The sequence below is a fragment of the Microcebus murinus genome, chromosome 6 (genome assembly GCF_040939455.1).
Source record: "Microcebus murinus isolate Inina chromosome 6, M.murinus_Inina_mat1.0, whole genome shotgun sequence".
In the NCBI taxonomy this organism is placed as follows: domain Eukaryota; kingdom Metazoa; phylum Chordata; class Mammalia; order Primates; family Cheirogaleidae; genus Microcebus; species Microcebus murinus.
The window spans coordinates 88,961,828-88,973,921 of record NC_134109.1 but is presented as its reverse complement, the minus strand read 5'-3'; the positions used below and the strand labels follow the sequence as shown (position 1 = coordinate 88,973,921).

General features: G+C 33.5%; 1 protein-coding gene across 4 annotated transcripts in view; it reads left to right on the top strand.

Annotated features, from left to right (window-relative positions):
- DMXL2 (Dmx like 2) overlaps window positions 1-12,094 on the top strand; it is a 148,926-nt gene that overhangs the window by 122,141 nt on the left and 14,691 nt on the right. For 2 of the 4 annotated variants that reach the window (XM_076004366.1, XM_076004365.1), the window contains exons 27-31: window positions 729-856; window positions 2,911-3,159; window positions 6,490-6,668; window positions 11,190-11,320; window positions 11,870-11,955. In XM_076004366.1, coding sequence (XP_075860481.1) covers window positions 729-856; window positions 2,911-3,159; window positions 6,490-6,668; window positions 11,190-11,320; window positions 11,870-11,955 — 773 coding nt within the window. Of the gene's footprint in view, window positions 1-725; window positions 857-2,910; window positions 3,160-6,489; window positions 6,669-11,189; window positions 11,321-11,869; window positions 11,956-12,094 lie in introns of all 4 variants that reach the window. The other 2 variants (XM_020285920.2, XM_076004364.1) reach the window with 1 other exon arrangement.

Here is a 12,094-nt window from a genome sequence, read left to right as displayed (position 1 = left end):
TAGAAATGTAAATAAATAAGGAAAAACAAGTTGATTTAGTTGACTGTTGTCATCTAAATGATCAAAGACAACTTGATATCAGTCACTGGTTAAAATGGCACTAAATGAGAATTAAAATACATTGTTTCTAAATGTGTTTTTTCCAATCCTTAGTCTATGATTTACTCTCAGTGACTCAGCTTTACTTTCTGCTTTTGTATTTTCCCCAACTTCACGAAGATAGCCATTATAAAGAGGGAAGTAAATATTTGAGGACATTTGGCTTTAGGTTTAGGTATTTCTAAAATCTGATTGTCCAGATTTTATTTCATATTTTAATTTAGAGGTAAGCTTGCACAACTTTGCAGAACTAGGAAATGAAGCAAACTGGTACCCTGAAACTTTCTGCCTGCTATATCCTAATATCAACAATAGTCTCCTTACCTCAGACTTTTAAAAAAATGTATGTAAATAGAAAAGATTTTGAAGTATTAAGTGGCATCTGGAAAAGACTTTAACAAACTAAATGTCATCTTTCCAACATAGTAAAATTTGGTATTTTGTTTTAAGAAACTGTCAATAAACATTTATAACTAACTTTAAGAACTTTCTAAAATAAAATTTTTATTAGAACACTGCATTCATTTTTAAGAATTTTTTAAATAATCATCTAAAATAGATGATGTACATAAAGTACAATTATTACCTCTCTTAGGATGATAAATAACTGAACCTATTTGTTTCAGCAGTCAAACAGAAGGAAATCAGTTTACAGGAATGGCTTACCAAGGACTTCTTTTAAGTGATCGTCGAAGACTAAGGACAGAAAGCATTGAAGAACATGCAACACCAAATTCTTCTCCTGCTCAATGGCCTGGTGAGAATTTAAGTGATTTCCCCCCCTCCCCCAATCTTCTATTTGGTGTCAGTTCCTTTATAAAAAGCTACTCACTGGTTTTCTGATTGCTGCTATTTGTGGATTTGGTGAATGGTTTTTTATTTGTTTGTTTTTGATTATGTTTTCTGCTATGGATTAGGAATTCTTAAGTACTGTAAAAATTGTGTGAAGACTCAGAAAGTTAAGGTTCCAAAAACCTGTCTTGACCAACATAAAAAAGCAAAGTCTTAATATTCTTTCTAAGGGTAAGCATATCATCTCTTTCTTATCCTTAGAAATTCTGAATTAGAGTCTTAGCAATATCACAGACATAGCTTTACACATAGAGAAAATATAGTTATTCTCAGGAATGTCAGTTTATAAAGATTGGAGTGACCATTCTGGGGTATATATATCATGCTGGCTGTCTTTCTCTTTCTCTGGTCAACCATCTTTCTCATTGTCCACTTCAGTTATTTCAAACTTTCTCCACTCCTTTTAGTACCTTAAGTGTGTATTTAAAATTAGTTTAAGCATAGGTTTCTAGGAACATAGTGTTTTCATTTTAACTTTTATTTTGAAATAATTTCAGAGTTAAAAAATCTTGTAAAAATAGTATAAAGAATTTTGTGTAACATTTCCCACATATTCCCCAAATGTTAACATTATACCATACCTGATTTATCATTCCTTCCTTCTCTCTCTCTCTTTCACCCACTTACTATGTGTATATGGCAGAGTATAATTTTTTTCCTGAAATATTTGAGAGTAAGTTGCAGACATAATATCCTTTTCCATCTACATATTTCAGTGTGTATTTCCTAAAAACAGACATTCTCTTATATACCCCCAGCACAGTTATGTAACATTTGGACATTGGTACAGTACTGTTGTCTAATCTACAGACCTTTTTCAAATTTCACCAGTTGTCTCACTAATGCCTTTTTCTGGTCTGTGTAACATTTAGTTGCAATATCTCACTCCTCTAACATGGAGTAAAGTTCCTCCATCTTCCTCTTTCATGACTGACACTTTTGGAGAGTATGAACCAGTTATTTTTGTTAAATGTTCCTCAATTTGGGCTTTTCCTTTTCTTTTTCCTTTCCTTTCCTTTCCTTTTCCTTTTCTTTTTACAGATTTTTGCTCTATCATCCAGGCTAGAGTGCCATGGCATCAGCCTAGCTCACAGCAACCTCAAACTCCTGGGCTGAAGTGATCCTTATGCCTCAGCCTCCCAAGTAGCTAGGACTACAGGCACACACCACAACACCCAGCTAATGTTTTCTAATTTTTTTAGTTGCCTGGCCAATTTTTTTTTTTTTTTAATTTTTAGTAGAGATGGGGTCTCGCTTTTGCTCAGTCTGGTCTTACACTCCTGACCTCAGGCAATCCTCCCACTTCAGCCTCCCAGAATGCTAAGATTACAGGCGTGTCCTCTTATTTTTTCTTAATATTAGATTCAGGTTATGTATTTTTGGCAGGGATACCACAAAAAAGACATGCCCTTCTCAGTACAGAATATCAAGAGGTACTTGATGTCAGTTGGTCCTATTACTGTCCCATAACTTTGATCTTTTGGTAAAGTGGTTTCTGCCAAGTTTCTCCTTTGTAAAATTACTATTTTTTTCCTTTGTAATTAATCAGCATGTTTTGAAGAGATAGTTTGAGACTGTGTGAAATGTCATACTTTCACCTGTCACCTGCTAATTTTAGTATCTAGTGATGATTCTTGCCTGATTCAGATATCACTGTGGGGTTACTGGGTGGTGATTTTCTAATTCTATCACTCTTTCTACTTTTTAGTTGAAATTCTACTGTAAGGAAAATTTCCTTTCTTCCCTTTGTTATTTATTATATCAGTGTCAATGATATATAATGGATTCTTTATAGGCTATAAACTATTCCTATCATTTATTTTGTTGTTCAACTTGTGGAAATAATTTATTTTTGTAGCATATAGATACATAATTTTGATTAAATTGCAAATTTTGGTGTTTTTTTCCTTCGGGTGCTTTTTCCTGATATTTTTCTTATGATATTATATACCCTTACAGGTGTGAGCTCACTTATTAATCTTTTGAGTTCAGCTCAAGATGAAGACCAGCCAAAATTGAACATTTTATTATGTGAAGCTGTTGTTGCTGTTTACTTAAGTTTATTGATACATGCTCTTGCCACAAATTCCTCCAATGAATTGTTTCGACTTGCAGCCCACCCATTAAATAATCGAATGTGGGCTGCTGTTTTTGGAGGGGGTGTGAAACTTGTTGTGAAACCTCGAAGACAGTCAGAAAATATTTCAGGTAAGAGAAGTTTGATACCAGTAATGTATGTAAATGTAAATAATTTCTAATGTTCAAGATTTTTTAATGTTTTAAGAAATTTTATTTTGAAAATCAGTAATGTTTAATCACACTTGTTAAGGACAGTAAATAATTAGACCCGTGTTAGAATAAAAATGTAGTTTGTTACTTTTATATTAATAGAAACATTTTTGAGGATGATGAAGCAGGACATATTTGAAGAGGTTAAAAATAAATAGAGGAGAGATAAAGGTAACCAAAGAGACAATATTAAGGACCAAGGCCATAGAAAAAAGATAGTTCTTTTTTTTTTCTTTTTCCTTTTTTAGAGACAGGGTCTTGCTCTGTCACCCAGGCTGGAGAGTGATGGTGTGATCATAGTTCATGGCAACCTCAAAATTCCTGGGTTCAAGCGATCCTCCTGCCTCAGCCACCCTAATAGCTGGGACTACAAGTGTGTGCCACCACGCCTGGCTAATTTTTTTAATTTTTTGTAAAGATGGGTCTTGCTGTGTTGCCTAGGTTGGTCTCAAACTTCTGGCCTCAAGCAATTTTCTCACCTTGGCCTCCCAAAGCATTGGGATTACAGGTGTGAACTACCACACTCAGCCTAGGATAGTTCTTAGAGAAAGAAGATTTAAATAAATCCTCAAAATCTTTATATCTTTTTCTGTGACCTTTACAGAGCATGCCATCAGTTGGCTTCAGATTAAGTTTATGGTTATGTATAAGACGTTGTACATGGTTTTTAATTCCATTTCCTGTGTTTCTTCTGTTGTGGACCAGAATATATTTTTCATTCTGCTTTTTAAGATGGTAGGATATGGTGAGGTATAGACTTATGTCACTTGAAAGTTTTTAATTTTGGTGCTGAAACATAGAAATTATCTTAATTCATCCTTAGAAATGGACACATTACAGATCAGGAATCAGTGGCACAGAGAGTTTAAGTGACATAAGTTCTAACCTGTCCTTAATGCCCACAGTTGAGTTGAGTGTATAGGTTCCTGTGTGAGTCAACATAAGGAAGGTGATCTCACAACTCTCAATGCTTCCATTCCCAGTGTATGTGATGCCTCTTAATCTTTTTCTCCCTACCTAGTTGTAGACCACTTTTAACTTAAAAGTTTTTCTCCCAAATCTCTTCTTTCCCTTCCTGAATTTTCTGAGTTTTGTCTGTGGTAATTTTATCCATCAAGTCATCATCCATGCTTAAAACCTTCCAGGAAACATTCATGTTTACATTAATTCATTCACTTAACACCTACTATCTTTCAGGCAGTGTTCTAAGCTTTAGGAATATGGAAGTGAACAAAAAAACAGAGAAACCCTTTACCCTCATGAAGTTTATTACATCTAGTTAATTTACACAGTAAATTTACATAATAAATAATATTTCAGGAATGACAAGAACTATAATTAAAAAAATAAAGCAGGGGGAGTAAGTGGAAAGAGAGCAATGAGGGAATTGGGATGGGACCAGTTTAGTTAGGGTAGTCAGAAGACATGGTTCTAATGAGACAGTGTTTGAGCAGAGCCGTAGGGAAGTCAGGAGTCATACCCTGCAGATATCTGGGCCAGAGCATTCCAGGCAGAGGGAGTAGTGACTGCAAAGCAATAAGTGCTAAGGCAGAACTGAGTTTGGCTTTTTCCAAGAACTACAAGGAGACCATCATGACTATCATCAGTGAGGGTGCGTGGGGGTGGGGGTGTGTTGTAGCAGGTGAGCCTAGAGAAGTAGTTGGGGATGAGGTCATTTAGGGCTTCATAAGTCATGGGAAAGACTTTTTAGTTTTTGTTCTAAGAAAGATAGGAAACTACTGGAGGGTTTTAAGCAGAAAATTGACAAAATCTGATTTAGGTTTTCGGAAGACTCACTTTAGCTGCTTTGTGGAATAGACTGTGCAACAAGAATAGAAGTAGGGAGCCTGGGTAGGAGGCTGTTGTAATCGTTCACATAAAAGATAATTGTGGGTTACCATCAAGGATGAATAGATAAACAAAATGTGGTATATACATACAGTGGAATGTTACTGAGTCATAAAAAAGAATGAAGTACTAATACATACTACAGTCTGCATGAACCTCAGAAATACTATGCTGAGTCAAAGAAACCAGACATAAAAGGTCTCATATTGTATAACGCATTTATAAGAAATATCCAGAATAGGTAAATCCATAGAGACAGAAAGATGGTTGCTGTGGGCTCAGAGGAGGGAGAAATATAGAGTGAGTGCCTATTGGGTTCAGGGATTCCTTTTGGAGTGATGAGAATGCTTTGGGAATAGATAGAGGTGGTGGTTGAATAACATTGTAAATGTACTAAATTCCACTGAATTGTGCACTCTAAAATGGTTAATTTTATGATATATAAAATTCACCTCAATTGAAAAGCGAGTGGTGGTTTAGCCTATGGTGGTAGTAATGGATAGAGTGAAAAGTGGTCATATTCTGCATAAAATTTGAGGTGGGAGCTGATGAATTTGTTGATGAATTGTGTGTGGGTAAGGAAGAAATAGTTGAGATAGTTAACGTTTTCTGTGATGAGGAGTTTAGTAGAGGAGCAGGTTGACTTTTACTTTCTGATCTTCTCGTATGTAATTATCTTCTGAATCCTTTTGATATTTCTTTTATGTATCCTTCATATCTAACTCTTCCTCTAGTTTTTACCACCCACCATACTAGTGGAGGCCATTCTTATGTCATCTTATTCCGTCTTCCTTTCTGATCAAACAAACCATGCCTCATCATGTGGCTAAAGCTTAAGAAGCTTTAATGAGAACAGTCCATAAGGTTAGTTCCCAGACTCATGTTCACAGGCTGGGACCTAACTCTAGGCTTTATTATTGTCACTCCCCTCCCTGACTGCTGTCTAGCAAGGGTAGTTTACCCAAACCTCCTTTGGTCATTTGTTCATATTGTCCTTTCCCATCTTCCCATTGAGTTTCTGCCCTTCTTTTAAGGCACACTTTTATATTCTACATATACAGTGACTCTTTCTTGAACCACATAGCCAGAAATAATCATTTACTTGCATCAATACTTATTGAATATACCATTTAATACATTATATACAGAACTACTTTAATCCTTACTGTATACAGCACATAGACTACGTCATGGCAAGGGAGCCGTTAATGCTTTATCCCCATCTGCACCCTGATGTGACTTCTGGAAAACTGCTGCAGTAATTAGAAAAGTTTAGAAGCACAGATAGAAGTGATTTAGTCTCATCTAGAAAATGGAAAGAGTAGGATGAAAAAAAAAGGTTAACTGTATGAATTAATAATGGAAAAGAAATGCTGATTTTGTTCTTGTATCTTTATTCAGCACCTCCTGTTCCTCCTGAAGACATAGATAAACACCGCAGGAGATTCAACATGCGAATGCTGGTTCCCGGAAGGCCTGTAAAAGATGCTACTCCACCACCAGTGCCTGCGGAAAGACCATCTTACAAAGAAAAGTTCATTCCTCCTGAACTTAGTATGTGGGATTATTTTGTTGCAAAGGTAAGGAGTGTGAGGAACACTGGCTTTAGTTTAAGTGTGTCTATTTTATTAACTCTTGTGTATGTATCACATAGGAATGATGGGATAGCTTTTGGATTAAGTCACCATAGTTTAGAAATTTAATTTCTTAAGTCCAGAAGCTGAATAGTCTTAGTAAACTCAGGGATGATCAGATACTTGATGATTTATGAAACAAAACTAAAATCATCTGGGACTTAGGTATAAACCAGAAGTCTGCTTATTAACATCCAGTGAGCTTCATCTTTTTTAGTGACTGGAATACTTTTCTCTACTGTCTAGGCACCCCTCTTCTGACTATCAGTAATTCCTTGGTCAGCATGGAATTAGAGTAAAAGGAGATAGACATTTAGGGGTTTTATTAGGCCATGGTGAAACTCCATGACACAGGTCTGTTTCCCTGAGAGGAAAGAAAACTTCCTGGGGATCATAATATTCATGGTGACTAGATCCATCATAACCCCATTTCATACTATGCTGATACCTGCTTTTCTGCACTTTGCTTTTTTCTCATTTTGGTTCATTGCCCTCCTTCTGTTGATATTTCCCTCTTTACATGTGTTAACACTATTGTTACCTTGCTGTGCATGCATATAAGGGAATACATCTCCTGTCATGCCTCTTCTCATTTTTACATTTTTATTAGATCTCAGAGTTCTTGAGGTGCTGGTCCCACTCTGTTTTTGGTGGGGTAAGCTGATTTTTAGAAAGTTTTTCAAAGTGAGATTTGAAGCTTTGTTTTGTTATCTACAAACTTTGGCTGTGCTGGTGGTTCTCAAAGTGTGGTCCAAGAACCAGCAGCATCAGCATCTCTTGGAAACTTGTGAGAAATGCAAATTCTTTTTAAACCCACCTCAGACCTACTCAATCAGAAACTCTGGGAGTGAGAATCAACAATCTGTGTTTTAACTCTACATGATTCTCTGATGTGTGCTGAAGTTTGAGAACCACTAGGTTAGGCAAATTTTGAGTGTAGATTTCCAGGTTTACATTACATCAGGATTTCAGTTTATACTTCCAGGATCATTCTGGCTTGTCCCTGGCAGCTGCTAATGGAGTTGCATTTAATTGTATTTAGCTAATAAGCCAGGGTATTAATAAAATCTCTTAAATATTTATAGGCAGTTTCCACCCCTACATTTCAATTTAAAATTTCCCTTTGTGATTATGAAAGCCCATTACATCATTAATGTGCATGATGACAACACTAACATTTGTGATGTGCCCACTTAATTTTTGATTGTCAAAAATGTTTCTTCCTGAAAATGCGTCAATGTAAGTTTTGAAAATTTGGGAAATGTAAAAAAAGTATAGAGGAGGAAATTAGCATTAATCTACTCAAACATAACTGTTAACACTCTGCCAAACTTGCTTCTAATCTTTTTTCCTCAGATTTAAAAATAGCTGGGCATGGTGGCTTGTGCCTATAATCCCAGCTCTTTGAGGGCCTGAGGTGAGAGCAACACTTGAGACCAGTAGTTTGAGACTAGCCTGGTCAACACAGTGAAACATTGTCTCTACAAAAAGAAAAAAAAAGTGTGTGCACACACACACACTCATAATTGGATCACTATATTTAATTTTAAATTTGTTTTTTTCAATTAACATTATAAGACAATTTCCCATACCATTAAAAACATGTATAGCTATCATTAAAAAACCTTTATTATGAAAAACTTCAAACATAAACAAAAGGAGAGATAATACATGTGAATCATTATCTACCATGATCCAACTTCAAAAATTATCGGTTCATGGGCAGTCTTGTTTCATTTATACTTCTACCTGCTCCTTAGAGTGTTTGGAAGCAAATCCAAACATCATGAAATTTTATTCATAAATATGTCAGTATTTATTTTTTAAAAAGAAGAATATGGAACATAACTATTCTAGAGTTATCGTACACACAGACACCCACAATATTTTAATTTTATCAAGTATTAAGACAGTGTTCACATTTTCCCAGTTGAATCTTAAATGTTTTTCTACAGTTGGTTTGTTTAAATCAGGATCTAAAATAAAGTTCATGCATTGCAAGTGGTTGTTACATTGTAAATCGCTTTTAATCTATAGGTTCCACCTCCATCTCTTTTTAAAATTTACCTTTTTTTTCTGTCCCCAAAAGAATTTGAGCTGTTGAATTTCTCAGTGGATTTTGCTGATAGCATCCCCATATTTTGTTCCTCTGAACATATTCCTCTGAATTCTGTATTTCCCATAAAGTGAAAATTAAATCCAATTCCATTTTGATCGGGTAGGGAAGGGGAAGTTAGGATTAACTTCATGGGTGGTTTTGTGTATTTCTATCAGCAAGCACTCTTTTTGTGATGTTAGTTGATGGTTATTCCCTAAATCCATTATTTTAGTGGGAGCTTTAAATTATGATAATATAATCCTGTCATTCTGGAATATGTCTCTTTACCAAACCATTTAGTTACACTGAAGTACATTTTGAATAGGAAAGACAGAGTAAATGCTCTATTCTTTGATTATATGTACAGTTTTCAAAATGATCCTTCAGAGGCCAGTAAGTTTTCTTTTAGTTTTTTACGATCTTACGCATTTAACATATTTTATATGGACATTTTGATTTAAGCATATTTTATATGGACATTTAAAAGCATATTTTATATGTTTTAATCCATTACAGCTATTATTCTTATGGGTGCTCAGATTATCCTATATTTGCCAGTGAGAGCCTCTTCCAGTTGGCTCCTCAATCTTTTTGAGACTATTCTACTAGTCTTTGAGTTTCCTTGTTTTCTAATATAAATTACTTATTTTAATATACACTAAACATACACGTAGGCTAATGATGCACATTTCCCACCCCAGGCTGGAAACAATCATTTCTACAAAAAACCTGGTTCCTTTTTGTGGGAAATGATATTTAGCAACCACAGTCAGGAGCTGGGGTGCTCAGTCTTACTGGGTTTCTAGAGAAGTATCAGTTCTAATGACCACATACCTATTCAGCTTGATGAGTATGCTATAGTTAACTTAATCATTTGCTTATCAGAGATTTGATGTATTTATTTTTTCTATTTTTATAAATAATGCTGAGATTAATATTTTTTAAGATAAATCTTCATGTTCTGATTATTTCACTAAGAAATATTAGGTCAAAGGGTATGAACTTTAATAAGGCTTTTGACACATATTGCCAGATTACTTTCTAGATTACTAATTTGTACTCTCTTAAGAGTAGTGAGAGAATGCATCTGACTTTACCCTCATTGGCATTAAGTATTCCTTTTTAATTTTTGTTAATTCAATAAATAATTTTTTCCCTGTGACATTAAAATGTTAATGATCTTATTGCCATTTGATTTTCCAGTTTGAGGTATTGATTGTTCATATTCTTAACTGAATTATCTTTTGGGATTATAGTGTTTTTCCTTGTTTTTATACAGATTTTTTATTTATTAAGGATTAATTTATCTTACACTTTTTCTAATTTATTCGCTAATTTTATTATGCTTTTGTTGCACATAATTTTTTTAAAGTTTATTTAATCATATTCATCCATACTCTCCCTTGTGATTTATTACATTGTTTTTAAGCAGAGAAAGTCTTTTCCACTAATAAATATGCTTTTTATAATTTTATTCTCTTTTTCTTCCTCCTCCTTTTTAACTTTTAACTCTCTTATTTGTCTAGAATAAAGTGAGGATCAGACAGGATCAGACTTCATCTCCCTCTTTATCTCCTATCCATATACCGTCTAACTAGTTCTAGCATCATTCATTAAATAATTCTTCCCTTTCCCCTTTGATTTAAGGTGTTATAAATTCTTATACTATTTTTTTTACTATATTTTTGCAACAATCAATTGCTACAGTGCATTTTTTGTAATTACTTATTTTAATATACACTAAGAAATAGTGCCTTTTGTTTTAAAAGATTTCTCAGCTTGTCTGTTTTTTCTTCCCTATGAACTTCAGAATCATTATCAAGTTCCAAAAAAACAAAAGAAAAGAAATTTTTATGAGGATTTTTATTGAAATTACTTAAAACCTATATAAGTTAACTTGTAACGAATAATAGTTTTTACACATTTTAGTTCCCTCAAATAGTTTCAGAAGGGTTTGTAATTTCCTTCACTGGAGCTCTCTCACAGTTTTCATAGTTTTTCCTTTGGATTTTATGTTTTTCAGTATATCTTTTTTCTTTAGACTTTTCTAACTTTTTATTGCTGGTATATAAGAAGAAAACTATTGATTTTTAAAAATTTGTGCTATCTAGCTACTCAATTATTGTATTGAATCTGAGAGTTTTACCTGGTTATCTTCACTTTTGTAGGTCTAGCATCATTTGTAAAAAAAAAAAATTATTGCTTACATTGTCACTATTGAAAATGTTTAGTTTTAAGTTAGCACAAAAATAATTATATATTTTAAATATTTATATCTAAAAATATATAATATGTAAAATATATGCTTAAAATATATTTTATGTTTATAAAATTATATATTTTAAAAATAACTTTACCTTTTATTGCAGCCATTTCTCCCTTTGTCTGATAGTGGTGTTATATATGATTCTGATGAAAGCATTCATAGTGAGGATGAAGAAGATGATGCCTTTTTTTCAGATACACAAATACAGGAGCACCAAGATCCAAATTCCTATAGGTAAATAAGGCTTTTCTTTTTTTTTCTTTTTGCCTTTTTTGGTAGAAAATTCTGATGTTATTAATTTTAAATAACATTATTACCATGAATTTTTAGAGAACTGACTTATATTTTCAGGTTATGGATTCTGTACCTTTTGAGTCAATTTCTAGATAGAGTATTTCCTTCACATTCAGTTTCAAAGAATATCTTTCATGCAGAGTACAAATGCAAACATTTTTAGTGAAAAAATATATATAATTTATTGATGTGCTGTTAGATTTTAATATATAATTTATTGACATGCTCTTAGATTCTGTGTGACTGTGTGGTAAATATTTTTCCACCAGGTAATTTTCAGATATTGCAAGGATGATTGATATATTACTGCATGCATATCTTTTATTTTTGAAGACTACAAAGGTGCCATTTTTTTATAGCAACTTTCATGACAGCTTTTTTTTTTGAGTTGGAGATTATGTAAACAATTGACAAGGAACATCATTATGCTTCTCCTGTGTTTTTAATTTTTAATTAAAGAAAATGTTTCCTTTTGCACCCCTTTAACAGTTGGGCTCTTCTACATTTGACAATGGTTAAGCTAGCACTTCACAATGTCAAGAATTTCTTTCCCATTGCTGGACTCGAATTCTCTGGTGAGTTTGGAATTTGAAAATTAATGTTATTAAATATAATAAATTACCATCCGTTTTTCTTTATAAAATCTGTATAAAAGGCCATTTGGTACGTTAAAAATATTGCATTGGAGATTTTATGAAGTCTTATTTATTTTAG